The sequence below is a fragment of the Panicum virgatum genome, chromosome 6K (genome assembly GCF_016808335.1).
Source record: "Panicum virgatum strain AP13 chromosome 6K, P.virgatum_v5, whole genome shotgun sequence".
Lineage (NCBI taxonomy): Eukaryota > Viridiplantae > Streptophyta > Magnoliopsida > Poales > Poaceae > Panicum > Panicum virgatum.
In genome coordinates, this window is record NC_053141.1 from 8,978,096 (window position 1) to 9,005,933 (window position 27,838).

Consider the following 27,838-nt stretch of genomic DNA (forward strand, 5'->3'; position numbering starts at 1 on the left):
TCCCAACATGCAGTTAGTACAATTCAAACTCTATCACAGAGCCAGACAACGAACGGTCCTTAACCGACACAGACGGGGCTAGCCTTTCCCCGCCCGGTCTCCAATTTCTTTTTCCTTCTCCAACCTATTCCAATATTCCATATACTCAAATAACGAGATATCCTATATCTCGCGAGTGACCAGAAATCACTCGACTTCTACTGATATCTTATTAACCATAACATTTTTATCGTCCTATACATGCTAGTATAACTCCAGGGAACCTAGGGATCATGCAACTAAGGTTCCAAATAATTCCTAATCCTAATGCACAAGTAATAGGTGTCATAAATTTGAAATAATAGGACATGCACTGGTGTTTGCCTTCGGGCTGCTGTTCAGAGCTGGGGTCAGACGGGCCTTGGGCCGGGTTCTCACGCCTCTCCTCCTGGGCTTGCTCCACTGCTTCTGTGGTGCCGCAATCACCTCATACACAACGTCCTCAACTGCGGATGCTACACGAATGCATATGAAATAACTGAGTGCAATCCAACTATATAATTATTATACTTCGAAATGAAACGTACTGCGGACTGTCCGCTCCCAAGTGGCGGACCGTCCGCGGTTCGACTCGGCAGACCCACCAGAACCAACTATGTCTCCGGACAAACTTCAAAATTATAAGGCGGATTGTCCGGTCCAAAATAGCGGACTGTCCGCAGTTTAACTCCGCAAAACCACCAAAGGCAACGACGCCTCTGGACAAATTTTTAACTTTTACGGCGGAATGTCCGGCCCTCCTTGGCGGACCGTCCGCAGTTCACTCTGTCAATTCCACCAGAGACGATAACATCTCTGGACAAAATTCTAGACACTACGGCAGACTGTCCGCTCTCCAATAGCGGACTGTCCGCTCTCCAATAGCGGACTGTCCGTAGTTCAACCCTGCGAACCCCACCAGAGACAACTTCGTCTCTGGACAAATTTCGAACTCTACTGTGGACTATCCGCTCTCTAATAGCGGACCGTTCGCAGTTCAATTCTATGAAAACACCAGAGACAACATCGTCTCTGGACAACTTCTAACTTGACCTGCGGACTGTCCGACCCTCCTAGGCGGACCGTCCGCGATTCATATCTTTGGACACCGCGCGCCGCCACCAGTGAGGCCGGCGCCGCGGCGCGCCGTTCCCGCCGACGGTGGCCCGACCGACGGCGAGGCTAGCACTACACCATCTACTGGACGGGACGCACACGGGCATGGGTGATGCACGCGAAGAAATCAAGCTAGACCTAGCTGCGAGGACAAGAGAGCGGCGGCTAGGGTTGGGGGCGCTGGGAACGCCGGCCGCGGGGCTTCGCCCACGGCCGGCAAGAGGGAAGGGATTTCTTTCTAATCTCTTGCTTGATTAGATTGATACATCTCATCTCCTTATGTAGAGAGGTTTACTTAACCCCTAAACAAGTGACTAATTAATTCTAATGGGCTAAGGCCCAATAGGGACTCCTCTAACAACGCAGCTATAGTTACTAATCTCGTACTACTGTACTACTTCACAAAAGATCCCATGGGCACCTAGTATTGGTCGATTGCTTGCTTCTGAGGCCAGACTCGAGAGCGACAGCGACAAGGATGACCTGATGAAACGCCTAGAAAATTCGCTCGCCGGGACACGGGTCGGGCTCCTCAGGACCGGCCCGGCCGGGGTGCATGCAGGTCAACAAGGCAGGCTCGGCGGCAGCGCCTGCCCGCGATGGCACCATCCGGGTCGTCGGGTCGGGCTCGGCGCCGGCCCGTCGCCTTCCTCCGATCCTGCACGCAATGCAAGTCGCCATCACCTGCTTCCTTCCCTCGGTCGCTCGCTCGTCGCTATATAGGGGCGCGGCGGGGCAATCCACTCGTTCCCCAAGCAGAGCTAGCTCCGACGAGCAACCGATTCGAAGCCGGTCGGGAGCCACTCCGCTCGCTCCGGTGGCCGGCCGCATTGTCCGAACGGCAGACGGGGAGCGAGCATGGATCACGGAGGCGAGGCGGGGACGCCGGCGGCGGCGGCGCTCACGTCCACCCACGTCACCGTGGCTGCCGGCGCGGGCCAGCTGCTGGGAGGCGAGGTCCGCACCGGCACCGGCACGTTCGACGGCCGGCGAGGGGAGGCGCCTGTCGCCGGCCTGCTCTGCCTCCGCGACGGCGACGGCGTCGGCGTCGGCGTCGGCGTGGTGAACGAGAACCCTGGCACGCTGGGCGGACGCCTGCGGCGCCTGCTCCCGCTCGTTGGGATCGGCGCTGCCTCCGCGGCCGTCACCGGGCTCGCCGGCGGCCCGGGCTCCCCGGCGGTTGCCTTTGCCCTCTTCCTGCTGCTCTTGGGCGGCCTGTGCCTGGTTACCCTGCACGTGCTCTGTGCCTAGCCGTGCCCAGAGAAACCGAAACCCCGAAGCAGCCAGATATCGATGGGGGTACAGTAATTTGATTTGGAGCTGCTCTTAGATTTGATGGAGAATAAATCCGGCATGTTTTGTCTAGAGGATGGTCCTTGTCATGTCATGTGGAGTCGCTGCTTTGTTTTTTCTTTTGGTGTTGTTCATCAGTGTTCCGGCGTCAGGGTTGCTTGGATTTGTTTTGTCGTCTCAAAGCCTACGGCGAGCAGTGTTCATCGGTGGAAAAAAATGGGGTGCGCCCCGGGCGCACGGCCTCATCGGTGTTCCACTTGTCATCCGATTACTTGTCGATACACGATCCAGTAAAATACAACCATATCGTCTTCTGTAAACATCCGGGATATTGCTACTAAAAATTCCTTTTATCTATGCTATAAAAGATGAAAGAATTGATAATATTTCTCACCAATATTAACCTAGCCACTCCTCTCACAAAACAACTCTTTAAGGTCCACATGGAAGAATTGTGTGCTTGACCAAACTTGATGGAAGACAAAAATACCATCAAAGAAAATATTTCTGCATCAATCCTCTGTTTTTTCTCACCACGGCGCCTTATACCCACCGGGTTGTAGGGGGTCTATTCATCGCAACTGCGATGGGATGAGATCCCATCGCAGCTGTGCCGCCCCGCCCGCCTCCCCCGCCTCCCTCGCCTCCGCCCCCGCCCTCCCTAACCGAGCTTGCCGCCGTGCGCCGCCGACTTCTCCTTGCCCCCACCGCCGGCACCGCCCACCGGCCATCCAGCCTCGCCTCGCCGGCGGCGCTCCCGTGCCGCCGTGCCCACTGCCAGCGAACCGTCGCCCCCGCCTGGCCGCCACCGCCCCCGAAGCCCTCCTCTATGGCCGGCGGCTTTAGAGCCGCCCCACCCCCAACAACCCGGATTCATAAGGCCGCCGCCACTCTCCACCACCCGGCCGCCGGCGACCTCGCCGACAGCCGCTCCGCCCATCAACCACCCATTCCCGCCCCCTCCCCTCCTTGCTCGCGGGCTGCAGCGCCTCCGCCGCCTCCCCCCAGGTGGAAGATGAACAGGGGAGGGCGGCCGGCGAGCCATATGGCCTCCGTTTATCGCGCGCGATAAATAGATTTGTCCGGTTGTACCCGCCCCCCGCGCAGCGCCTCCCCCTCCCATCGTTTCCTTAAAAATCGCAACCCTCCGGTACATCGGCGCCGCTCCCCGTCTCTAGCCCCCGTCCGCGCCTCCGCTCCGTCCCGGCGCGCTGCCTCTCCCCATCCCCGGCTTCCGTCCGCGCCACCGCACCGCTGCTCCGTCCCCGGTCGGCGCGCGCTGCTCCGTCCCCGGCCGCCGCGCCGCTTCGCCGTCCCTGGCCGATCTCCGACATTCGCTTTCCAATCCGATCTCGGCCAGTCGCCGGCGCCCATCCCTCCTACAGCGCCGCCATGGACGAAGTCGTCAGCCAGGTAACCATACATCGGCTCCTCCTCAACTTACCCTCCTTTCGCTCTCTGCTCGCTTTCTCTGACGCGGCGGCGGCGCCCGGGCTGGGTGGCTGCAGATCCTGGAGAAGCAGGTGCTGTCAGCCGCGAAGGTTGTGGAGGACAAGCTCGACGAGGAGATCGCCACGCTCGACCGCCTCGACGCGGACGACATCGAGGCCCTGCGAGAGCGCCGGATCCAGCAGATGTTGGACGAGCATAGATTCGTCTGCGGCGCCGGATCCAGGTGGCGGCGCGGGGCGGGCCGTTCGAGTTCTTCGGGTTCACGACCTCGGCGCGGCGAAACCGGCCGCAGTTCCTGGTGGGCGCCTCCTCGCTGCTACGCACGATGCTGGGGCCGGAGGTCGCCGCCGGGTTCGGCGCCCGCGAGAAGGACTTCAGGAAGGTGGTGCGGGCGCAGGAGGAGGCCCTGATACTGCCGTCGTTCCCGGACACGGGAAAGAGGGAGAAGGGGAGGGAGGAGCATGGGAAGGGGAGGAGGGAGAGGGAGGAGCCGCTGGTCATCGAGCAGGTGGCCAAGGAGTGAAGCTGCTCGAAGCTTTTGTTGAGCAGACGATCGATCAGGTCGATCGATGCTCAACTCTGCTTCCTTGGTTCCTCCCGAGTCCTGAGAAGCATGGGCGCTACGGATGCTGCTGCTAGACTCTGTTGTTGACCTATGTCAGTCAGTGCTTGTGTGTTTTTCGTGACGCTGTCTATAAATAAAGTCCTTTGTGGCGTTTTACAGCTTCGAATGGATGGCAGAAAAAGAGAGTTTTGTTTAGTTCCCTTCAAAAAATTTACACCCGTAATATTGAATATGTCGGTAACATAGAACATTAAATCTAGACGAAAAAAAACTAACTACAAATCTAGACAACGAGAAAACTAACTAAATAGTTAGTTTGTAAATCGCGAGACGAATCTAATAAATCTAATATAAACTAACTACAATTTGACTCTTGCATAGTTCTTAATTAATGAGAATGCTGATGTTGTGTGCTGACCAGATGGCAAGTAGTGGCGATGTTGGACGAGCTAATGCATCTGCAGAGAGTTCTCAGAATGACACTACTCAAGTGGAGCATCCGGTTGTGAGCGAAATTGGAGCACATTTGAATTTGTAAGTTAGTTTATATCCTTACATTACATAACACTACTCAATTTTAGTTGTTACCTCCTTATTTATTGAGTATTGCTACTTTGGTTGTAACTTCTAGATGCATACCAAGAAAAGGAACAGGCTAGAGCATGAGAGATTGAATAATTTGGTGTATGTTTCATACAATAGAAAGATGGCCGCTAGGTTCCAAAAAATGCGTGAAGAAGGAAAGAACTTTGATCCTTTAGTTCTTGAAGATTTTGATTGGGACAATGAGTGGGTTGATCCATTTGCTTATTCAGCACCTATTGGGGGTGATCCTCTTTTTACATGGGACCATGTTGATCAAGCCGCTGGTGCATCTACACAACTTCAAGGGCGTAATTTTCCTAGGCGAGCTCATGGTAGTCATGTGTCAAGAATTGTTCAAGATGACGCTGATGTGGGTGAAGAAAATGAGAATGATGATGATTTTGTGCTTGATGACCTTGATATGGATGACGATGAAGCAACAAACAATGGTGGCAATGGTGAAGAGGAAAGGAATGATGATATCGGTCTTGATGAATTAGATGATGGTTTTTGAGACATCATAGATGGGAGATTGAATAATGCTTGTGTGCTTATTATTGTGCTTGTGGTTGTGGATTTGATTTGCTTGCTTATGCACTTGTGCTTGTGGACTTGTCATTCTACTATTTTATTTTGTTGTTTGCTTGATTGCTTTGGTTGTGAACATGTTATTTTGGAACTATTATTATGTGAACCTACATTGGTTGTTTGATATTTAACTTGTTGTTTGGTATTAAACTTAGTATATTGTGTGAATTAATTATTTATATTGATATTTTCCTATATTATTTGTCACGACGTTTAAATGTTCGTTTAAACGTTTACAAGACGAAATCTGCTCTTCAACGTTTTATCGTGCTAATAACATGGTTTGAGCCTATACTTAATAGTTCAGTTAGCGCAACCAGGAAAAAGACATTGAACCTTACAACGTATCTGTTTGCACTAGGTATTTATCCCTATATGCATTGAACAAAGTCACTGGTACATAGCAGTCATAAATGCCAAGAAAAGCGAGATACAAGTTATTGATTCATTGGGATTAGTGCATTGTGATAAACTAATATATGCTGTAAGTATTATAGTTATATATTCCCTATATTATCAGGCATTCAGGATCTTATTCTTATAAAGTGATCCTCACTGTTTTTGACAGGTTCAGGGGCTGCAGAGACATTGATATAGCATTATCTCTCGCTCGCTCATCTGATCGCTACATTACACTATTGTGTGGGCACATCACCCTTCCTTGTAGTCATTCAGGTTTTCAAAGCTTGCCAGTAACAATTGAGGTCGAATAGATGTATCCACTTGAAAAGCTGATGGAAGAAGAGGCTGGCTGTTTTGCACATCGCCCCTGCTTCCGTTCCGTCTAGGCGGGCCTGCCTCCGTTCCTTCTCCCTCCGTCTTGAGCGCACTGCAGTTCGTCTCCCCCCCCAGCCCCCGCCGCTCCCTAACTAGGGCTTCCTCTGCCCCACAGCGCCGCCGCGCCCTCCCACATTTGTAAAGAACTTTTATGATGTATCGTGTTTGGATTCAAAAGGATGCACTCTGCAATGAAAAACTTGTATGAGTATGATAAACAGCAAGAGCCTTTCCGAGTTACGAGTCCTTGGATTAGTTCATATTAGATTGGATTGCTATGATATTAATAGCTAAATTTAATTTTTAGTAGTTATTTGATGCAATTCAATTATTTAAATCTAATTGTTCTTTAAACACGTGATTGTGGCACGTGCGTGCGTCTCCACTAGTTTATGAAGAAAAAAACATTGCAAAAAAAAAATCCCATTTCTAGCTGCCATTGACACAACTCTGTAACAGCTTTCTAGAAGAAGAAAAAGACCTGGCGACAACGTGAAGATAGAATGGATGTCGCAATCACGTCAAGAAATGGCGGGTTTTGTACATGTGTTGGTAACCGTGACTTCTGATTTGTGTGAAGCACGGGTACGGCGTCTTCTGCCTGCACGTAGCAGAAACAGAAAAAGGTCGAAAGTAGTTCCTCACTGGCGTGTGGGCCCCACTGCACTCAGGCCCACACGTCAGCGGGTTAGTCCCTGCAGTACTCCAAAGACCAAAGGTCATGATAGTACTAGGTGGTTGTTGAGTTGATGCAAGTACTTTACTCATGGAAACAATCGAGAGTATTCAGCCAAACGATTACAAGTACACTACTCATGGCTAATTTGGATAGGGTATTTTTTGAAAATAAATCCTTGAAATTTGGTCCAGAATTGAACCGACTCCCTAAACCTTTTTTTCCCCCAAAGAAATCAGCTCCGACACTGTCAAACCAAGCAACCCCGAAATGACATAGCCGACCACCAAATTACACAGAAGCAGTAATCCTATGACGCTTGGGCAGCTCAACTATGAAGTCCAAGAGGCAGGAGTGCAGAACGATCATGGCGAGACGCATCACGCGTGGGGTTCTCCCCGGGCTGATTTATTTATATTCCTCAAATAACCAGTTGAGGTCGAAGGCAGCCGGAAAGCGTCAATGGCTACACAGCGGCGGCGTCAGCCGGTGCCGCTCGCCAGGCCGGCCGTGGCGAGAGAAATGCTGAGGAGGAACAGGGCAAAGCAGACGAAGCAGAGCACCGGCTGCGCAGCGCTGCTGGCGAGGATCCCCGTGGCGGCCGAGGACGCGGCGGAGACTGCGAGGACGGTGACGTTCCGACGAGCGAAGGCGGCAGTTCCAGCGAGCGCGGACTGCGCCGCGGCGAGCAGGGCCCGGGCCGCGGCCGCGCTGGCCGTCGAGCAGAGGCCCGCGCCGATCAGGCTCACCCCGGCGACGGCGAGGACGAACGAGGAGGAGCGTGGCCTCGAGGACGCTGGAGCCTCCCGCTCCTCCCGGGATGCAGGTGAGCGCCGCGGCGACTGCGACCACGGTGGCGGGGAAGCCAAGGTCGGTCACCCGGTGCGTGCCGCCGCCGATGCCGCCGGCGGCGGCCATGTGTCGTCCCATGTCAGTTCCGCAACCGTCGTTGTTGACGCCGCCGAGGCCGAGGGTGCGGCGGTCGGCGGACGTGTCCCGACGGCGTGGCGGCGACGCGGCGCGAGCCGGGCCTCGGCGTCGGCGGTCCCAATGCTGGGGTCGAGCAGTCGGCGTCGCCCGCCAGGAAGGTCACGAACGCCCTCGTCGCCGGCCAGCTCGGGTGCTGCTGAGGCTTCTCTGGGACCTGTCACCTGTGGAGTGGAGGCTTCTTGTTGGTTGATCTTTGCTCAAGGCTTGGTCGCTTGGGGGTTCCGCGGTGGTCCGGCGGGATTAAATAGACGGTCGGAGGGCGAAGTGGTCCCCGGTTTTGCGTCGGCCACTTGCTGTTGCAGATTCAGTGAGGGCCCACAGGTCATAGAACCACATCTCCAAGACTGCACATGCACGACATTTGGTAGGATTGATTGCTCCCGTCACCTATTACTGGGATAATATAAGTTTAGTCTCTGGGCACCAGTAGCAAGATTTTTGGATTGGAAATAGACAAGTGGTCCGAATGCAAACCGGGGAGAAAGGGGGAAAAAAAGGGAGGTGGTGATGCCAAGACCACAAATACCCACCCGTACATCAACGATGACGAACCATCTGTTATCGGTGCACGCCAAGAACTGAGGCGCGGCTCTGGCGCTCCGCCAGCGGCCAGCGTAAGGTGAGCTGAGGACTCATAAATTCATCCATAGTTCGTCAAAGTTATCACTGCAATTTTAAATTACGACCAATTTAATAATATCAGCCCTCAATCACATCCTATCAACATGTATTTAGGCTATAAAAAAATCACGTTCTAAAAAATTTGAATACCCTTGCCACAAATCCTACATCTGCCCTGGTGATGGCCTGGTGGGGTTCTGAGACTTGATACGATGTATGGTTAATGGTTGCTCGGTATTCCGAGGAGCTTGGGTGCATGTAGGGGGTGCAAATGGAGAACCTTTAGATGCACCTCCAATTTTTTTTAGTGCAAAATATTATACTGATTTTTTAAAATGAAATTTTATTTTATAAAAATAGTACATATTTTGAATTAAAGAAAGTTGGAGGTGCTTTTAAGGATCACCACATGTACAACTCTTGAGACGTTGAGTGGACCGGCTCGATTTGCTGGGACCTTTCCTGGCACCCCCACAAAACCCCCGCAATCATGTGATGGCCCGGAATCCCCACCGGCGCAGCCTCAACTCGCAGGTCTGCATTTTTTGAAGAAAAACTCTGCAGGTCTGCATCGTCGGCGAGATTGAGACCGTGCGCGCAGTTCTCGCCGGCCGGACCGCCGCTGGCCGCGTGGTGTCAGGGTTGCTAGGATTTGTCGCCTCCGAACCTGCCGGTGAGCAAACAGAATGGAAGCTGGTCTCGATTGTGTATTTGTATTATCAGCTTTTCGCGCTATGTTTCACTTGTTCTCCGTTTACTTCTTCACATACGCCCGATCGTACAAGTCATCCATTCTGTCCTCTGGAAAAAGGAACATTGGCCAAACGAAAAAAAAAAAACTCATTTCTAGCAGCCATCGCCACAACTCTGTAAAAACAGTGTTTCTAGAACTAAGGGAAGTTAAAAAAATAGCTAATCACATCAGCTAAATAAATGGAATGGTTGTCGCAATCATGCTCGTAAAGACATAGTGGGGTTTTGTTTGGTTAAGGAGATAAAGGCAGCCCTTGACCATTTGTTCCGAGTCGTAACGCGACCAATAGCTTTTTCGCTGCCTCCTCACCTCAAGCCATGCCATCCAAATCGTAAAAGATCGTGTTTGTTCCGTTTTCATGGTACGTTTGTAAAGCTTTTCTTACTATTACGGTCCTGTGTTAGTGACTCAAGATTGCCGCTATGGTTGCCCCACCTTATATGCTGTACTTTTTTACCATAGATTTTTATAAATTTTTATTATGAAACTAAATCTAGCAATCTCCTTTAAACATAGTCTAGCCAAATTATAAATCTTTGCAACCAAACATCCCCTCAACTCATATGTCCCAGACGAGCCGAGACGCAAACCATGTATAAATACTCTTTTTTTTTAAAAAAAATATTAAACACTGCAAGGCCAGTTGACCTATTGGGAGAGAAACAAAGATCACGCAAGCTCTTCCTGCCTCGATTATTCTTACCCAAAGGCTTTGGAGACCATCAGCAATTCAGCATCGACGACGAGCAGCTCAGCGTCCAAAGCTCGTCAGCGAGCACAGTTCGCTACGCCGATGGTAACGAGAGACATGGCGACCAGGAACAGAGCAAAGCTAACGAAACAGAGTGTCCGGTCACCGCCGCCGAAGATGACTCCTGTCGCCGCCGACGAGGCAGCCGCGACTCCGACGACAGCGAGGTTCCGGCGGACAAAGGCGGACGCCTTGCCGACCACGGCGGACTGCACGGCGCACCGAACAGTCTCGGCTCTGCCGGCCAGGAAGACGCCGGCCGTGATCAGGTTCACTCCGGCCATGGCGAGCGCCCACGCGAGGAGGAGGACGGCGAGGGACAGGGTCATGCCGCTGGCGCCTGCCGCCGCCGCCGCAGCTGCAGCTGGGACCGAGAAGTAGGCGAGCGCCGCGCCGATCGCGACCACGGCGGCGAGGACGCCGGCGGCTGCTGTCGTTGCCCGGCGCGAGCCGGCGGCGCCGGCGCCTCCTCCAGCGCCGCCGCGGAGGCGGCGGTGGAGGAACAGGTTGGCCTCCTTCCCGACACCGTACTCGGCGAGGGTGCGGCGGCCGTCACCGAGCTCCCTCCCGGCGAAGACGAGGCGCTGGTCCGCCGCCGCGACGCGCTCCCTCGCCTGGACCCAGGCCTTCACCGCGTCGACGGTGTCCGACGGGCTGACGTCCAGGGCCAGGCTCCTCCCGCCCAGGGTCCTCACGAAGACCTGCATGCCGCCGCCGGTTCGACGGCGAAGGAACCGGCCGCCGTACCATGATCCGTCCGCAGCGCCGCCTCGACCGCCGCCCCCAAGCCTCCTGCCCTTGCCCTTGCTGTCGCCGGCGAAGGCGAACCAGCGCTGCTCGCGCGGCGGGACGCCCAACTTGCCGTCAAGCCTGGCCTTGCCGGCGCCGGCGCCGGCCGTGGCGGCGTACGACGATTCCAGCTCGCACGTGATGGTGCCCATCTGCGATTCTACACCGGCCGGATCCGCAAGAGATCGCAAGAAAATAGTGGGGCATCAATCGTCTAACTGAATCAGCAGGATATTAATTACAGTGAGTTAGTGGCATAAACCTTAATGTTTTTCAGCGGCAAGGCACTAATTAAGGCAGGTAGGATTGTGCTATGAGTATCTCCGTCCTTCCTCGAAAATTTTGGTGGTGGTGATATGTGAGATGATGAGATGAGATGTGATCATGTGATGCATCCCGATGCTGCTTATATAGCCATCGATTCTCTATGGTGACATGGGCACTAGGAATCACGGCCGTCCATCATTTTGATGAACGGTGAACCTACCCTGTGACAACTTGCTGGAAGCTTCGTAGAAGCTTGCAGGAAGCTTCATAACGGTCGCTTTCTGTCGCTCTCTATCTCTCTTTATTCAATCCTAGCGAAAGAAAGAACGGCCAGGTCTGCACGTAAGCTGTTTTTATCATAGCACAGTATTCTTGGATAAAACGATTTTTGGGGTGTAATTTTCTATGTAATTGAGGCCGGCCTGGTTGCCGGTCAAAGTTGATGGACAGGTGGCGAAGGTTAGGAGTCAAAAAAGTGAGGGCGCCACCACACCACAGCACAAGAGAACAAAACTTGGTTATTCATGCTGATCCCCCTTTTTACAGATGCATGGATTTTTCATCAAATTTTATCCGTCTGTACTTTCCCCAAGAGCTGCATGTACAAATTCACAAGGCCATCGATTCGATTCGGCATCGCTCATGCTTGTGAGAAAGAAAGGTGATGTGGTGATGTCCACTGTATGGCTAACGGTGTGAGGTTTTTTATGAAATACATGTAGTGGTTATATAAAGGGCGTGCACATATATTCTTAAATAATAAATTTAGAAAAATACAAGCATTCCTTTAAAGTTAAACAATCAGAATCTTAGTGGACAGATTACACCACAAGAAATCCAGCTAGCTAAGTTATACTTGGTTTGTGATAATGGTGTGACCTAACTTAGATAACAATCAAGAATCATACAAGCTGAGGAACTCATGGCGCAGTGGCAAAGGCCACCGGCCGGGAGGCTCTTGCCCAGAGTTCGAACCCTGGGTGTGGCACCTTAAACATCAGGGGTCTCCTTTGGGGTATCTCTTTAAAAAAAATCAAGAATCATACAAATAAAAATGAATAATCTACGTTAGTTACCACACAACTAGATGGATCAATGGATCATCGTAATACTTGTATGTAGGATAATAGTTAATAATAATCATACAAACTCTTTGAGTTTGTGCAAGATAATAAAAAGTAAAATCTTTTATAGGTAAGTTGGAAGCAAGTTGTTGGTGAACCTTTGGAGGAAAGAGTCCAAAAATTTTTAACATACAAAAGAACAAATATACATATACTAGTATATATATTGCTTGCCTAAATATATTAAAAAAACAAACTGAAGATTGGCTAAACTTACACAAATATGTCTTGTAAATCCCACAAGAATATTTACAGCTTAAAATAAAGTTGAAATCACGTACTATAGCATTATCCAATTATATCTTGCGGGTCCATGCTGGGCTCCTGGCGTGAGAGCCTGAGAGGGACCGGCTGCGGAAAAAAATGGGGTGGACGCCCGCGCCTGCATGCGCCCCCTGCCTAGTCCTCGCCACCTGTCCCATTTTCTCTGGATTGAATGCCTTTCTCCATCCAGGAACCAACCGTATGAAGAAAATGGGACAGGTGGCGGTGATTAGGCAGGGGGCGTACGGAGGCGCCGCCGCGCCGGTGCACCCAGGGTCCACTCCCCCGGCTGCGGCCTGCGGGCCCACTTCAATGACGACAGCAAGTGCGTCAACGAAACTTGTCCCGAAAGGACCCTCATGCGTGGGTTCCAAAATTGTCCCGAAAGGGCCCTCATGCGTGGGTTCCAAAATTTTTTGCTATAGTATCCATTAGATCGAATTTTTAAATATATGTATGGAGCATTAAATATAGTTGAAAAAATAACTTATTATTTTATTTAAAAAAATAACTCATTACATAGTTTAACTGTAAATGACGAGACAAATTTTTTAAACCTAATTAATCTATAAATAGACATTAATTATTAAATCACAACCAAAGTGATACAATACCAACCAATAAAATTTCGCGAAGTAAGGCCAAACTCGACATCCGCGATGATGAGTGCGGCCAGTTGGTGTCACATGAATAGAGCATAGTGGCGATGGCAATAATACAGCTAGCTGGCAATCTAAATCAAACTTTTGCAGCAGCAGAACATATAAGTTTATTTGCAAATAATTGTCAAGTTATATCCGTACGTAGCACAAATATCTATCTAGTGAACATACTACTATATATGTAGCACAAATATCTATCTAGTCAACATACTACTATATATGTAGCACAAATATCTATCTGGTGAACATATTAGTGTGTCAGTGTCTCTAACTCGAAATTACGCCGTTTAGGACATCGACATGTCTCTCCTACAACGTCTTGGCTTGATCTTTATATTGTAGGGAAAAGTCCGGTTTAGCAAAAGTCCGAATTTCTACTTTTAAATACAAAATTGGATGACAAAAGCCATCCGACTATTAAAATTGGATAAATTTGGCCTTTAAGATAATTTTTAACCTTCAACCACAATCACCTCCGATCAATACTACCCAAAGGGTCAAATTCGTCCGGCTTCAACAGTAGGATGACCTATGTTATCCGATTTTATAGTTGAAGATTGAAAATCTGACTTTTGCGATAGTTCGAGAGTGTAAACCAGACTTTTTCCTTATTGTAAATACTGAAAGTTATATGTGTTTTCTATAGTCCATCCAGTGGCATCAAACATGTGATTTCAGCTCATATGTTAATAGGTCGAATCCTAAACCGACATATGTGCATTTAATTTGTTTCTGATGGAGTATCGTTTTCCACGGTTTCATTCCTACTTGACGTGGACCCACCGCACGGTGTAATGTTTGGTAATTTGGTAGTATCCAAAACAGGTCCAGAGTTGCACCGGAGGAGAAATGTCTTGACAAACAGGGATTCGAGAACGGCCAACCAGCACAAACAAGTTTCCCGGACAAAAACACCCAGCACGTACATGTACGTACAGCATTCCACTCGACCTGGCCACATGCTGGGCGCTGCTCGGGTCATTCGCGTGACCCTGAGGAGACTTATCACAGTAGACGCCCTCCTCCAGATTTCATATTTTGAGTCTAAACTGGTTTACATACGTAAACTCAATAAAATTTGTTTCGAAATAATTTTTTTGTTGCGGAACAATTTTTAATTATTCTAACAACAAAAAAAATTATTCCAAAATAAAATAAAATTATTTTGTCTTGTGTGATGATTTAATTGACAGTCACACGTGTAACTCCAAACATTGGCGCCAAAGACAACAGAGATGTTACGGTGCAGTGTGTTTTTTTTGTTGACTAGATCTTGGGGTGACTTGGACCAACGCATCATCAGACAGCGAGAGCAAACTGTGTTTGGTTTATTTCGCAAAAAATTTCACCAACGGAATCTTGTATGCATGTAGCACTAAATGAAGTCTATTTACAAATTTTTTCACTGATAGATGCAACTTTGCGTGACGAACCTAATGAGCTTAATTAATCAATTATTTGTCACAGTAATGCTACAGTAACCATGCCCTAATCGTTCTCCAAGCATACGGTCAAAGACCTCATTAGCTACAGTATTACTACAGTACCCATGGTTGTGGAGATGCTTTTGTAATTAGACTTTATTTAATACCTCTAATTAGTGGTCAAAGTTGCAAAAAAATTTCGCGAAATTTTTTACAAGATGAACTATGGAAGGTGAACCATGGAAGCATCGTTAGAAAGTTTATACACGTCATTTCCTACTGCCAGTGCATGTCTTCCAAAACATTATGGTAAAGACCTCATATTGGTAAGCTTCTCATAGACCGGAACACGTTGGTGCAATTAGAACTCTAAAGAACATTTGACGTCAATGTTAAGTTCAACCAAAGTGGCAAAGTGCCAACATGAATTTAATACAGTAGTAGATTTTTTTTTGAAATTACACAATACAACTCAGACACTCACAACGCACGCACACTCACAGCTCTATGAACATATATACGCAAATCCTACCCCTATGAGTATCTTCGAAGACTAAACCAGCAAATCATCGAGATTGAAACGAAGTCACCACAGGCGCCTCGCTGTCGACGGGAACGTCGCCTACCACTGAATGTGCAATGCCATTAAATCCCAAAATATTTGCTTCTATGAGGAGTTGAATCCAGAATCTCAGGTGCTACTGAGATTTTTGTAACTACTAGGTTACAGGTTTTTTCGCTAATATAGTATTAGATACGAGAGCTTTTCTGATATATATGGCCTAGCGCCATGAAGACGATCTCTCCAAGCACACGTAGCATACAAACTTCTACCCATCTCCACCTCGGCCCAGCGTGGTGTGCGTGGGCCATGGACTCCCGGAGGTGGCGCTTTTTTCATTTTTATATTAAAAAAACAAAATTTCAAAAATATATGTCGAATATGGAAATTTTCAAAAATGGGTGTCTGTCGCTCCCCTAATGAGCGACAGTGTGGCTGTCGCGCCATCCAGTGGGCGACATGACCTAAATGTAAATAAAAATTTACATTTAGGTCCTGGCGCCTAGGGCGCATTAAATAGTAAACTTGTAAAATTGATATAAAATCGTAGAAAAATCAAAAAAAATACAAACCCAATTGTTCTGGATTCTATGAAACTAGATCTACAACTTTTGTTACATAAAGTTTTTCATTTGATTAATGTATCTTGCTCTATTTTAAATACCAGTTTAATGCACTTTTATTTAAATCTCAAGATATACATCCTTTGGATGCATGTCATCTTTGACCAGAGTGTTTCATATTGTGAGCATAGGTTTGTAAAAAATTGGTAGGCCCAGAAAACATTTCTAGAATAAGTTTTTAAATTAGATCTTGCAATATGTCTAGTTTAAATGAGTTATTTATCCATGCTGCTATACTGAGTATTAGAAGCCATAACTTTTACAGTACTATTATTTTATTTCCTAAGAGCTATAAAAAAAGTTTGGTAAATTTTAGATAAGCACAACTAGACCAAATAAATTATTTCAGATTTTTCTAGGTACAAGAACTATTTTTCTTGATTTAGATACATTGATAAAATGAAAAACTTTATGTAACAAAAGTTGTAGATATTATTTCATAGAATCCAGAACAGTTGAGTTTGTATTTTTCTGATTTTTCTATAATTTTATATCGATTTTATAAGTTCACTGTTTAATGCGCCTTAGGCGCTAGGACCTAAATGTAATTTTTTTTACATTTAGGTCCTATCGCCCACTGGATGGGCGACAGGGTGTCTGTCGCCCATTAGGGGGGCGACATGCACCCATTTTTGAAAATTTCTCTATTTGACATATACTTTTGAAATTTTGTTTTTTTAAATATAAAAATGAAAAAAAGGCCCCGGAGGTGTAAACCAATATTATTGCGGGCCAGTCAATGAAGCCCACTAAGAACTACACTACGCAGGCCTTACCTCGACGGAGCAGCGACACCGCCGCCGCTGCTGTCTTTCCGACCGACGTGCCCGTCTTGCTCGCGGCAGGATCAGGTAGAAGTGCAAATGGGTGTCCCTTAGGGTATTCACCGTCCCTCTAGTATAAATTTTTGAATTAAAGAGGAGCGATGGGTACTCTTAGGGGCACCTTTTTGCACTCTTAGCATCAGGTACCGTGTCTGCGCTCCTCCCCTTCGGCCGCCGGCGCTCCTCCGGCGCCTTCCCGAAGGAAGGAGGGGGTTAGTAGTGGGGGTAGCTTTTGCGGTTATGCTTATTCGCGATCCAAAACCTAACAAGAATCACCCTGTTAGCATCAATTGGTTTGTAGAATCCTGCTAGTCTGTAGAATACGCGGCTGTGGGGAACTAGATTGATAGTCTCATGGATCAAGGATTTTCCACGCTTCGTTAACGTTTTACAAGGTTTATTAGTAGCAAGTAGCTTGCGAGTTGCCCGTGCAATTGGAAAATGAACCTGTAGTCAGAATTGCACAATCCTTGTGTCGCAGTGCTAGCACGGTAGCCTTTCACTGATTCCTGTCAGATTCAGCTGAATCTGAACATTTTTCGGTTTTGACTTCTCCTATATACCAATGTTGCTAACTTGCAAGGCCCGGCCCTCGGCACAACAACAGCGCATCGTCGGCGGTAGCGGCTGGATCCAGCTTTTCCCAGGCCGGAGTTGGGGGAACTCGGAGCCGCTGGAGCGCTGCTGCTCAATGCACCGCCGTGCAGGCTGCCGGAGAGGGAGGGCCCTCGGGACCGTGATGCTGATAGCGAGTCGTGGGTGGTAGCAGCCAGATCCGGCGTTTTCCTCGCTGGAGCTAGGCGTGGCGCCGCCAGGATGCACGGGCGCACGAGCCCGATCCCATCGGCAAAGCGCCGCCACGAGGACCAATGTCGCTCCAGCTTCGCAAGTCGGGGGGGGGGGGGGGGGTGCGCGGAGGCTATTCCTCGCGCGCGCTACTGCAGCGCGTCCTATCGCAGAAGGGGGAGGCGGAGTCCCTGCCAGGTGGGCCCGCGCGACACTGTTCTTCTTCTACCTCTGGATCTCGCGATGGTGGTGGCGCCGGGGTTAGGGAAGGGGATTGCCGGGGTCTTGGGGGTGGTTGGTGGGGCGGAGCGGCCGCCGGCGAGGTCGTCGGCGGCCGGGGTGGTGGTGGGAGGCGGCGGCCTTTAGGGTTTGGGTTGCCGGGGGTGGGATGGCTCTATGGCCTCCGGCTATAGAAGAGGAGGCCGGGGGCGGCGGCGGCCAGGCGGTGGCGGCGGATCGACCGGCGGCGCGGGAGCGCCGCCGGCCGGGCGGGGCCGGCGGCGGGGGCGAGGAGAAGGCGGCGGCGCGCGGCGGCGAGCTCGGTTAGAGAAGGCGGCGGCGGAGGGTGGCGGCGGAGGCGCCGAGGGCGGCGCCGGAGCCTGGGAGGCGGAGGAAGGCGGGGGAGCGGGGGGCGGAGCGTAGCTGCGACAGCTCGGCGCGAGCTCGCGCGAGCGAGGAATAGACGCCCCCGGGGAGGTGGGGGGGGGGGCGGCTTCGCAAGGCTGCCGGGTGTGTGGACCGGGGGGGAGGGGTGGGGGCGCTGTGGCGTGCTGGCACTCAGGTCACGGAGGCCTGCCTCATGGCTTGGGCTTGCGTGGATGCTAGCGCGGCCAACGGTACCGGTCCGGTATGGCCACCGAGGTCGTCATTTCCATCGACTACGCTTGCAACATCGCTCATAAGGCGCAGCTACTGTCGGCAAGCGATTCGGGCGAAAACCCTTCCAGACCTTGTGTTCGTGTCGACAACGGCGGTGCTTCTAGGCGTTGTTTCCCGTGTGAGGCGTTGTCGTGGTGCCGTCTGCATAGGTTGACGGACCACCCGGTGAAAACTCAATTCTAGCATGCTGGATGAGGTGGCGACAGCATCTTTAATGTGTTTTCTTATTGGAGTGTTGTTTTTGGAGGTCCTTCGGTCTGACTTAGTTACTTCAGCGGCATTAGATGGTTCTGACATCAAGTTTTTAAGAAAATGAGAGATTCTATGGTTTGATGCAGCGTAAAGGTTTTGCAAGATGAAACATGGACGAAGAGAAGAATTGGAGCTTAGTATTCTTAATTTCTTTCTTTGTTTTAGAGTTTTCTTTCTTCTGTTTTTATCCTCGTTTGAGGTTCAGAGTCTAAGAACTCTGGCAACCATTGGCGGTAGACATTCACATGTGAATGTTTAAGGCCGAAATTTTCTTTTATCTAAAAAAATTGCTAACAGATACTGCCTTTGCCAAATGCATCACGTTACTTCTGGCTTTGCAGGCAATATATCACTTGACTACAATGCAGAAGAGAAGATGAGTGGTGAGGGTGAGGTTAAGATAGTTCGTCCTTGTCTTCTGTCGAAGATTATTACTTCACGCAATTCAAACTATGAGAAAAAAAATATGAGAGAAGGGATTGCTGGAAAATAGACCCATAAGGAGGCCCATTTCAAAATTTCAAAGAGTGCATGCCATCTAGTAGTCTCATGCTGTTAGTTTGAGTTGGTGCAAGCCAACTTAAATAGCAGAGCCCACCCATGTGGTTGTACAGACAATCAAGGGAAGTATGGGGCTGGTTTACACAACGCACACGCACGCGCATATGTGTGGATGTTTTCGCTTGAGAAACCGTGTTACTTGGGACAGCGAGCAGCCAGGTTGGTGTAAGCCTTTTGTCATCTGCATATTAATCTTTTGACAACAGTTATAAGATGTGATTATTATGCAGTCAATGCCATAATCCCTGGTTAAATGGGAAGTATTAATCTGAATTATTTGGGGATTACTACTGCTAATAAGTGGTGATTTTATAGTGAAAACGGTCAGCAGTGAGCTGCCTTCTCGTCTATACGAAATCCTGGACATGTCCAGGAACACACGAAAAACACCCACATTCTCCTGTCTTTTTCAATCTGGTGAACTATGTTGTGGTACTGAGCTGCTGGTTCTCGCCGGTTCTTCTCCTTGGCGTGCACTGAGGAGAAGAGTTAGAAGTATCTCTGAGCCGTTGCCGTCGTGAAGCCTGCACGAGGTATGACAATAAGGTTTTTGGGCAGCACAAATTGACTAGCACACCGTGCACCTAAAGAGCAACAACTGCACTAAAGATAAGCAGAGCTCCTAGGCCTTAGCATGTCGTGCTCCGCAGGATTCATCGCATCGAATTTTGCTGCAACAAGAACTAGACAAGTAGACATTCAGATGTGTAGTAGTGAACATGTCAATCTTTCTCCATTGGCTAGCATGGAGCAATTCCATCCATTTTGCGCTTATCATGATGCCAACGGAACAATTTGGCTTCCTTGCGATTTGCGAACATATGCTGCAGGTGGGGTATTATGGGAAAGTACTGATCACCTTGGCTGGGATACCCCTCTTCTTCCCATGCTCATCTTCACAATCTTCAGCATCCTCGATGTTCTTGTATCGAGGGGCTACACACACCTCCGGCAGAAAAGCAATTCAACAAACTCTCTTGTAGAGGATGCAACAACGACGTATGTGGATTTTCTTCACTTCCATTCCTAAAGGACAAATTATCTTCTTGGCTTCATATGTAATAGTAGTCATTAGACAATTCGGCTTTAGGAGCATGTCTTTTAAGAGGCTTAATAGGTCATTGAACCCTTTATCATACAAACCATTGCTTGCCTTCACCTTCATGAGTTCAAGGGTGGTTTGCAACTGAGAGTACTTCTGGTCCCACCCTTCATACAAGGGTTTCTTTGAAGTCTCCTTCAAGGCATCAAATTTGGCTTACCCGTTCTCGGCAGTGCAAAGTTGCTCGGCATCAAGGAGCATTTGATCGATACCACGATTCACATGTATATAATGGTTTCAGCTAGATATCATCTTCATCAACAACATTTGCAGATACCTCGGTATCCTCATCTTCTCCATGCTTGATCCATCGAGAATACCCTTCCATGAAACGCGTTCTTTTATATGCATTGAGTTGCTGAACTTCCTTTTATTGCGGCAATCAAGATATGGGCAAAAAATTTCTTTCTTCTCATATCAAACTCGGTTTTTTTCAAAAAATTGGATACACCGTTTAGAAATAAGGGGCTCCATCTCAGTGCATCATACATCCATCCTCGGTCCATCTGAAAATTAATATAAAATAATATAAATTCACAAGTTGTTTTTTGCAAGAAAAAATTCACAAGTTGTCCAACGAACTAAAACATATCTACCCCATAAAGCATCAAATCGAATTATGATCAGTCCACCCACAAATTCCTCCCCCCGCTGAGACATTCAGCATGTAGTGCACCAACGATAGTGTACCCAGAATCTGTACTCCATAAAAATCAATGGCTGCAAATACTACGAACTAAGCATCAACCCAATCCAACGGACCACGTTATATGTATCATCCTCCGCTTCAACGCGCTTCCACTCCAGCGCTCCTCCACCCCGCGCCCATGCCCCCCTCTTCCGCACAGCCCGAGCAGGGTTCGAACCCCCTCTCCCGCACTCTTTTTGTTCCACCAAATTTTGGTCTTCCTCCCACCCCGGGCCGCCGTCTACCGCGCCTGCTGCGGCCTCCGCTTGCCACCGCAAACCTGGCCGCCAGCGCTGCGGGCCACCGCGGTGAGGCTGCCACCTCCGCCAGCTGCCGCGGACACGCGCCGGGTGAGCCATCGGCCCGCCGCCGCGGACGCGCGCAGGGTGCGCCCTCCGCCCGCCGCCGCCCTACAAGCCGGGTGCGTACGCACCCGCCGCCCACCAAGCCGGGCGCAGGTGAGGGACGCCGCCGCCGCCGCCCACCACGCCGGGTGCGGGAGACCGGCGTGACACCGGGCCCCGCCTCAACGTGCGGCGGAGACGGCAGGCTGGGATCCGTGACCCAATCCCCTACGCCCACCGGATCTGAGGTCCTGATTGGTTTCGAGGTGAGCATCAATTTTCTTGGTTCACTTTTTTGTTCTTTCCATTACTGCACACCATTTATCTAACATACAGATCCAAAATCCCTTCTTGGTTTTGTGCTGGGTAGCAGATCCGTCAGTTTGCTGGTTCGGATCTCCCTGCTGCATGTTCTGTATATGCAAAACCTCCCCCCACCCCCTCCTATGATGTATTTTTGCTAATCTGAGTATATGTCCATGCCTATAATCTGTTCATATATACATGGCATTGATATTTTTTTCAGCTGTCCATGCCTATGAAATTTTACTAATCTGTACATGTGGCCATTGCATTGTTATTTTTTTTTGTTTCTGCATATTTCTTTCATGGACGTGTGATGTTAGTTCTAGTTAATTTATCAACATATCCCATTGACATCTAAATTAAAACATATTTCCTTCATAAATTAAAACATATTCCATGTGTGGAATTGTATAGATGGATTTGCGAGAGAGAGAAGAAGAGATGCAAGCTATTTGCTCTGGTTGCTAGTCTTATCACAGCCTGTATGCATTCTTTCTGAGTAGGATGAGTAGGATTATGTGATGTTGCACTTAAATTGAGGCATTGGACATATGCAATGATGATTTTTTTGGCTGTGATGCTACACTTAAATTGGGGCACTGGACATGTGCAGTGTTAATATTTTTCTGTGATGTATACACTTAAACTGAGGCTTCAGACATGTGCGATGATGATTTTTTTATGTGATGATTTTTCTGAAATTTCCAAGCTAATATTTATATTTCGTCGAATAATTTGAATGTTCTATGCCGATACTTGGATTTTATTTTGCAGGGATTCTTCTTACAAGCTGGCTGATACTATTCTTTGCTTAACGGTGACTGGCTCATCGATCATAATAAAAGAGATAAGAATATGTGTTAAGCCTTACAATTCACCTTGCCCATTTATCTTTCCAAGTTACATGCTTTCAACTATTTATTACTTGGATTGTTTCTTGTGAGAGATAACTGTTCTCTACATTGTTTAGCAATGCCTGCTAACAGTAATTCGGTTATGATCTCAATTATTTTACAAGCTGTTGCGGTAAACAGTAATTATCTGCTTATATAATAAGGCTAAATGTGCAGGTGAGTCATCTACACGTTTTGTCGCTTCTTTTTGCCCCACTCATATTGGTGGCGTCTGTGGTGTTCAGGGAGCCCTAGACGATGAGGTCACAACTTAACTTCTCAAGAAATATGTGGTCCAGAGTTTCTATATTTTTGGTCCAGGATTTCACTTATCAAGGCTATATTTGAATGCTGAGAATGAGATAATGCACACCCTTGCATTCTTAGCTGGTGCCATGGTTTGGTCACAGGTACTAATAACTCACCTCCCTAGACCATAATCTATGTTAAGTCAATTATATTTTCCCCCTATCTATATTGCACTCTGATTAGCTTTAATAGTCTTTCAGCACTTAAAATGGAATATTTATAAAGTGAGACATTTGCTTCGTTTCGTTGAACCGGCAGCTATATCCTCCTCTAACTTCAAATGCTGCCATGTCTATTTAACATCTCGCTAAATGCTTAGATTTTGTTTAAAAAGAAGGTGCATGGTACCTTTATCTACTTTGAATTTGCATGTATCAAGATTTTGAGTTCTTTTGGGTTCAGTAGTAGCTCACGTGAGTTATTTTCTTGCTATAAATTGCTTCAGTGTGTAACCATTAATTTTGAACATGGACCTATGCTCAGGTGAGTTCTTTTCTTGCTATAAATGTTGACTTCCAGCGAGTGGAGAATCTGAACACAAATGGTTGCTACAGAAAGACAACGCTCATGGTAAATATAACTTCTTGCATGTGAGTGCTTATGCAAGTTCTGAACCAACCTTATCTCATCCGAATTTTTACATTTTTACAGCTCAGTTCTGATGTATTCCCTCTATTATTCTAAGTTTGCTTTCACTGATTACATAGATATCCTCACGAAGAATTCTTACCTCAAATATCAGCTTCTGTGTATGCGATGAAGACTCTGATTCTGCAGAGTAAAACCATCCTTCTAGAGGTATGAAAGTTTTTTCACATGGAACTTGCACTATGGACACACATTCTAACTATGGAGAATCCACTTGTTTCTTATGATCTTTGTTGCGAATTAATTGATTCCTAATCTCTATTTTAACTTCATGCTGCATGCAGATCAGGGAACTCTGGAGAGAACGATGTATTTTAGTGATGATGGGCATATGCCTACTGTGCTTATTTGTCTGCTGAGAAGATAGTACTGATATAATCTTTCCATTTTTAACTTCCAGAGTTATGTTACACACATACCTCGCAGCAGACATAGCACTCCTTTTCTGCTGCCTTGTCTTTCAGATAGTGGAGCTCCGCCACCATCCCAGAATTGTGATATTGGGTCCAGCACTGGTGCGAGTATGAGCACCAGATTGAGTACCTTGTCACTTTGATGTGGAGCGTGGTTCTGCGGCAAGTTGGCACAATTGCTCGCGCTGAAGTGGCTGGCCGCAATGCTGGCCACATCACGGTGAGTTTGCTCGTCAATAATCATTTGTTGATTTTTGCTGCCTTGAGTTATCTTAAAGTTATCTAGAGTCCTATTCATGGTAAGATGTTTGATTCATATGCTTGGTGCTGGTGAGAGGAGATTGGTGCTGCGGCTTGATGCTTGCCCGTTGGAGTGCCAGTAGAGGTCAGAGAGTGGTGCTTGCGGGAGAAAGAAAGTAGAATGGGGGAGACAGAGAGCAGAAAGGGAGAGACAGATATCAGTTTCTTTCAATTTTGCAATTGCTTTTTGTTGGTACTTTGTCACGTCACGAATAAAATCCGCAAGCGCACGGATACCGCTATAGTTTTCACCCAAGAGTATTCCAGGGTATCGTATTCATTGGGAACGTGAGTACACTATCTATGGGTTCAGACAGTCCAAGGACACACACTTGTGTGGGAAGGATAGGATAGAGAGGACTAAGATTTAGAATCTATGTTTAGAAGAGGAGATCACGTCGTCGTTATACTTCGAGCTACTGGTTTCGACCGGCTTATACAAGCCGATAGTTCCAATAATACGTGCTCTATACGATATCCGAACGTGGAGGATTACTAGGGCTCGAACAGGGCTGTCACCACCTGCCGGCTGCCTCTACAAACCGTGGGACTATCGGACAACAGAGTGGTATAGTCCGGCCTAGACACCACGTCTACGCTATTCCCTACTAACTCTAGAGGCGTACAGGGTTATCCTTTTCTATCCGGAGCCCAACTCTAGAGTCAAATGCTACTCTCTAAGCATACACTCATGTAATATAAGGCAGAGGTAATAACCTGTAATCTAAACTCTAATTCTAAATAAGGTCTCGAACACTTACAACCGAATAAGCATCCGTCGAGTACAAGCGGAGAAGAGCGCCGACAAGCCCGGCACTTCCCCCGACTCCTCCTCACTCTCTTGTAGAGGTACTAATTGGAGAAGAGCGCCATTACCGGTGCCCCTCTTGAGTACCTCTACTCCTATCTCCCTAAGACAACTCTCACTCAAGTGAAAAACTCAAGAGAAGGAGGTGTGATGTGTGTGGTGTAATTCTCACCCCCTCTCTTTGTATTTATAGGAGGGAGCCACCCCGGGAATGAAGCCAAACCGCCATGGAGCACCAACCACGAGACACCACATGTCACTGAGAGTCGGTGGGGCTCGTGGGCCGCCACCACATGCTCGGCCGACCTAGCTGGTCGGCTGACTGTGGGCTGGTCCCGTTTGCCCCGGTCTTTGGTCAAAAGACTGCTAGGTGGGCCCCAAGTGATATATATGGGTATGGGTTTGTTTTGAGTCAGTTTTGGTGCTTTGGTGGGCCCGTAGATCCCCGTGAACGTGTCTGATTCGTCGAGAAGTTGTTGCCTCGGATTAGCGACGTGTCACCTTGCTCTTGGGCTGCATTCTCTTTTCATTTCCAAGCATAAGCAATGTACACCAACACTTTGTGGAACTCGTTAGTAATAACTCCTAACACTAGTGTTGACGCTCGTCTTTCATACGCTCATGCAGGAGCTGATGGTTTGCTCTGATGGTCGGGTTTGTATCTTGACGCTTGAAGCCTGTTTTACCTGCATTTCTGCCTAAATTCCAATATAGTAATATTTCTAAGAGGAAACGTGAAATTGGCTCTTTCTGGATAACATCAGCAGGTATGAGACTTTATTCTCATGATTTTAGGCTTAAGATGATGTCTGAAATGAGTCGTTAGCGAGCGTCAACACTTTTTCTGATTGTGCAGGAATATCAGGTGAAGTGCAACTAACCCCCTAGCTAGCAGCAAGATATTAATCCCGAATTGCGCATTCTTGCCCCCAATCTATTTAATATCATGCCTTGTGGTCACAGTTCGATCGATACACACGCTTTGATGGCTCTCCATGAGGTCCATGATGTTGTACTGTCGCACCAGCAAAGGATGTACAGAAGAGGGAGCTACAAGGTTTGGATTAAGCATTCAATTTTCTATTAGTTCTTCTTGCACTGGAATATCAAAGATTGGTTACTGAACTGAACAGTTTGAGCTGAATTTTATGTTTTGGCACGTCAGGGATATGTAAGGCTGAATATGTAGTTTTCTTTGGAATACATATGGTTTCCAATCGTTCAATTGAGTGATCCTGTAACTAATTTTAAAGTGAATTTGAAAGCTGCTTACTTGAAAAGATATCACTGGACCATGCCTTCCTGCTTTGGATTTCTGTGTTTTTTACTTAAACCTTCCTGAAATTCTTCTGTTTCAGGTACCTCTTTTTTTGCATGCCTGTGCAACCAATTGCTTCAATTTTATGTGTGTAATACAGCTCTTTGAAATGTTTGAAATGTTAAGTAGACTGTTTTAGTTTGCCAGGTTGCAATCTTTCCTTTGTAGCCTATAGATTTCAATTGAATCGCTCCAAATGCCTTTTTTCGAGGGGAATTTCTCCAAATGCTAATTACTTCTAGAGGCTGTTTCTCGCAAATGAATCCAACAACTGTCAAAATATTGTAACACTAGATCTGTTGATTTTTATGAGGTCCAGTAGTATAGTGTGTATATTAACACTTCCATATGAAAGCTTACTATTTGACATATTATTCTTATTTTGGACTGTGATCATGTATTGTTTTTTATGTATCTAAAATAAAATTTATCTGTGGCGTTAGCACGGGCATGTTTACTAGTATAACTAATCCACCACCTAACTAGATTCTATCAATATTTACCAAGGGAAATGGAAAAATAATTCCACCAATGGATAGAATTTTAGATCTAGATTGACCATATCTACATGTGTGCCCCAATTCTAAATCTAGATTTAAGCAACCACTCGTAAGATAGGAAAATTGATCATATCTACATGTGTACTGCACCGCCATAGATTCCAAAGAAATGGCACCCTAACTCTAGATCTACGAAAAATCACAAGGCAAAAGTATTTTCACTCACCTTACTTGACTTAAGATCTTGTTCCTGGTCCGAGAAATGGAACCCTTCCACATTTTTGTTGGCAGGTAGCTGTAACGAATATGGTCCCATTTAGGCCATTGTTCTGTGTTTTTGGTAATCGAATGACAACATAATCAATGGGACTAAAGAGTTTGTCAAGTGAACATTGCTAGATCTCAGAGATGAAGTAAAAAGCCCAAGCAAAACAAAACACGAAGAAAGAACTCAAAAAAACGCTGAATTGGACGAGTTTGGCATAAAACCGCAGCACCGGTTAATACGGTGCCCAGCCATCGGTCAAACCATCGGTTAAATTGATGCTCAAACTTTGGTCAAATGAGAAGGTGTTCAGCGGAATCTTGTAGAGAATTTCACAAGTTTTCTATAGAGTACAAGATTGTCAAAATCGGAGTTCCGAGTAAAAAGTTATGATCAAATCACAAGAAAGCTAATTTCGGTGTGGCACCGGTTAAATCGACACCCTATCACCGGTTATTCTGATGCTCAAAATTTTGTCAAATGAGATGAACTTCAGCATAATCTTGTAGAGAATTTCACAAACTTTCCATAGAGTATAAGATCATCAAAATCGAAGTTCGAAGTAAAAAGTTATAACCTTGAAGCTGATTCCTTTGAAAACTGGTTAAACCGATCCTAATAAAAAAGGCATCGGTGCAATGCACCATACCATTGTCCAGAGAGCATATTTTTGGCTCCAGAAAATTTCTTTAGCACCAGTTAAACCGATGCTATCACCGGATAAATCGATGGTACCAAATT

The 27,838-nt window shown here is 47.6% G+C and overlaps 2 protein-coding genes and 1 long non-coding RNA gene across 21 annotated transcripts; 2 read left to right on the top strand and 1 right to left on the bottom strand.

Annotated features, from left to right (window-relative positions):
• The first annotated feature begins 3,542 nt into the window (after positions 1-3,542).
• On the top strand, positions 3,543-4,602 carry LOC120711606. The gene is made up of 2 exons (XR_005690334.1): positions 3,543-3,840; positions 3,936-4,602. It is a non-coding gene; the product is annotated as an uncharacterized LOC120711606 (long non-coding RNA).
• Positions 4,603-9,984: 5,382 nt separating this feature from the next.
• Positions 9,985-11,349, bottom strand: LOC120711610. The gene is made up of 2 exons (XM_039997201.1): positions 11,238-11,349; positions 9,985-11,135 (listed from the first exon to the last, which is right to left on the bottom strand). Exon 2 carries the CDS (start codon positions 11,125-11,127, stop codon positions 10,204-10,206), a length of 924 nt encoding a protein of 307 aa, XP_039853135.1. The 5' UTR covers positions 11,128-11,135; positions 11,238-11,349; the 3' UTR covers positions 9,985-10,203.
• Positions 11,350-21,166: 9,817 nt separating this feature from the next.
• LOC120711613 lies at positions 21,167-26,665 on the top strand. 19 transcript variants are annotated; one of them, XR_005690340.1, is made up of 8 exons: positions 21,171-21,603; positions 21,711-21,788; positions 22,418-22,946; positions 23,329-23,435; positions 23,553-23,643; positions 23,778-24,126; positions 25,642-25,781; positions 25,871-26,298. XR_005690340.1 is itself a non-coding variant. In XM_039997204.1 (4 exons), exons 1-4 carry the CDS (start codon positions 22,902-22,904, stop codon positions 23,850-23,852), a joined length of 318 nt encoding a protein of 105 aa, XP_039853138.1. In that variant the 5' UTR covers positions 21,706-22,901; the 3' UTR covers positions 23,853-24,506. The 19 variants fall into 19 exon arrangements, 1 of the variants encoding a protein (XP_039853138.1); XR_005690342.1 differs by having other exon boundaries at positions 21,172-21,603; positions 21,711-21,752; XR_005690343.1 differs by having other exon boundaries at positions 21,172-21,603; positions 21,711-21,726.
• The last annotated feature ends 1,173 nt before the right edge of the window (positions 26,666-27,838 follow it).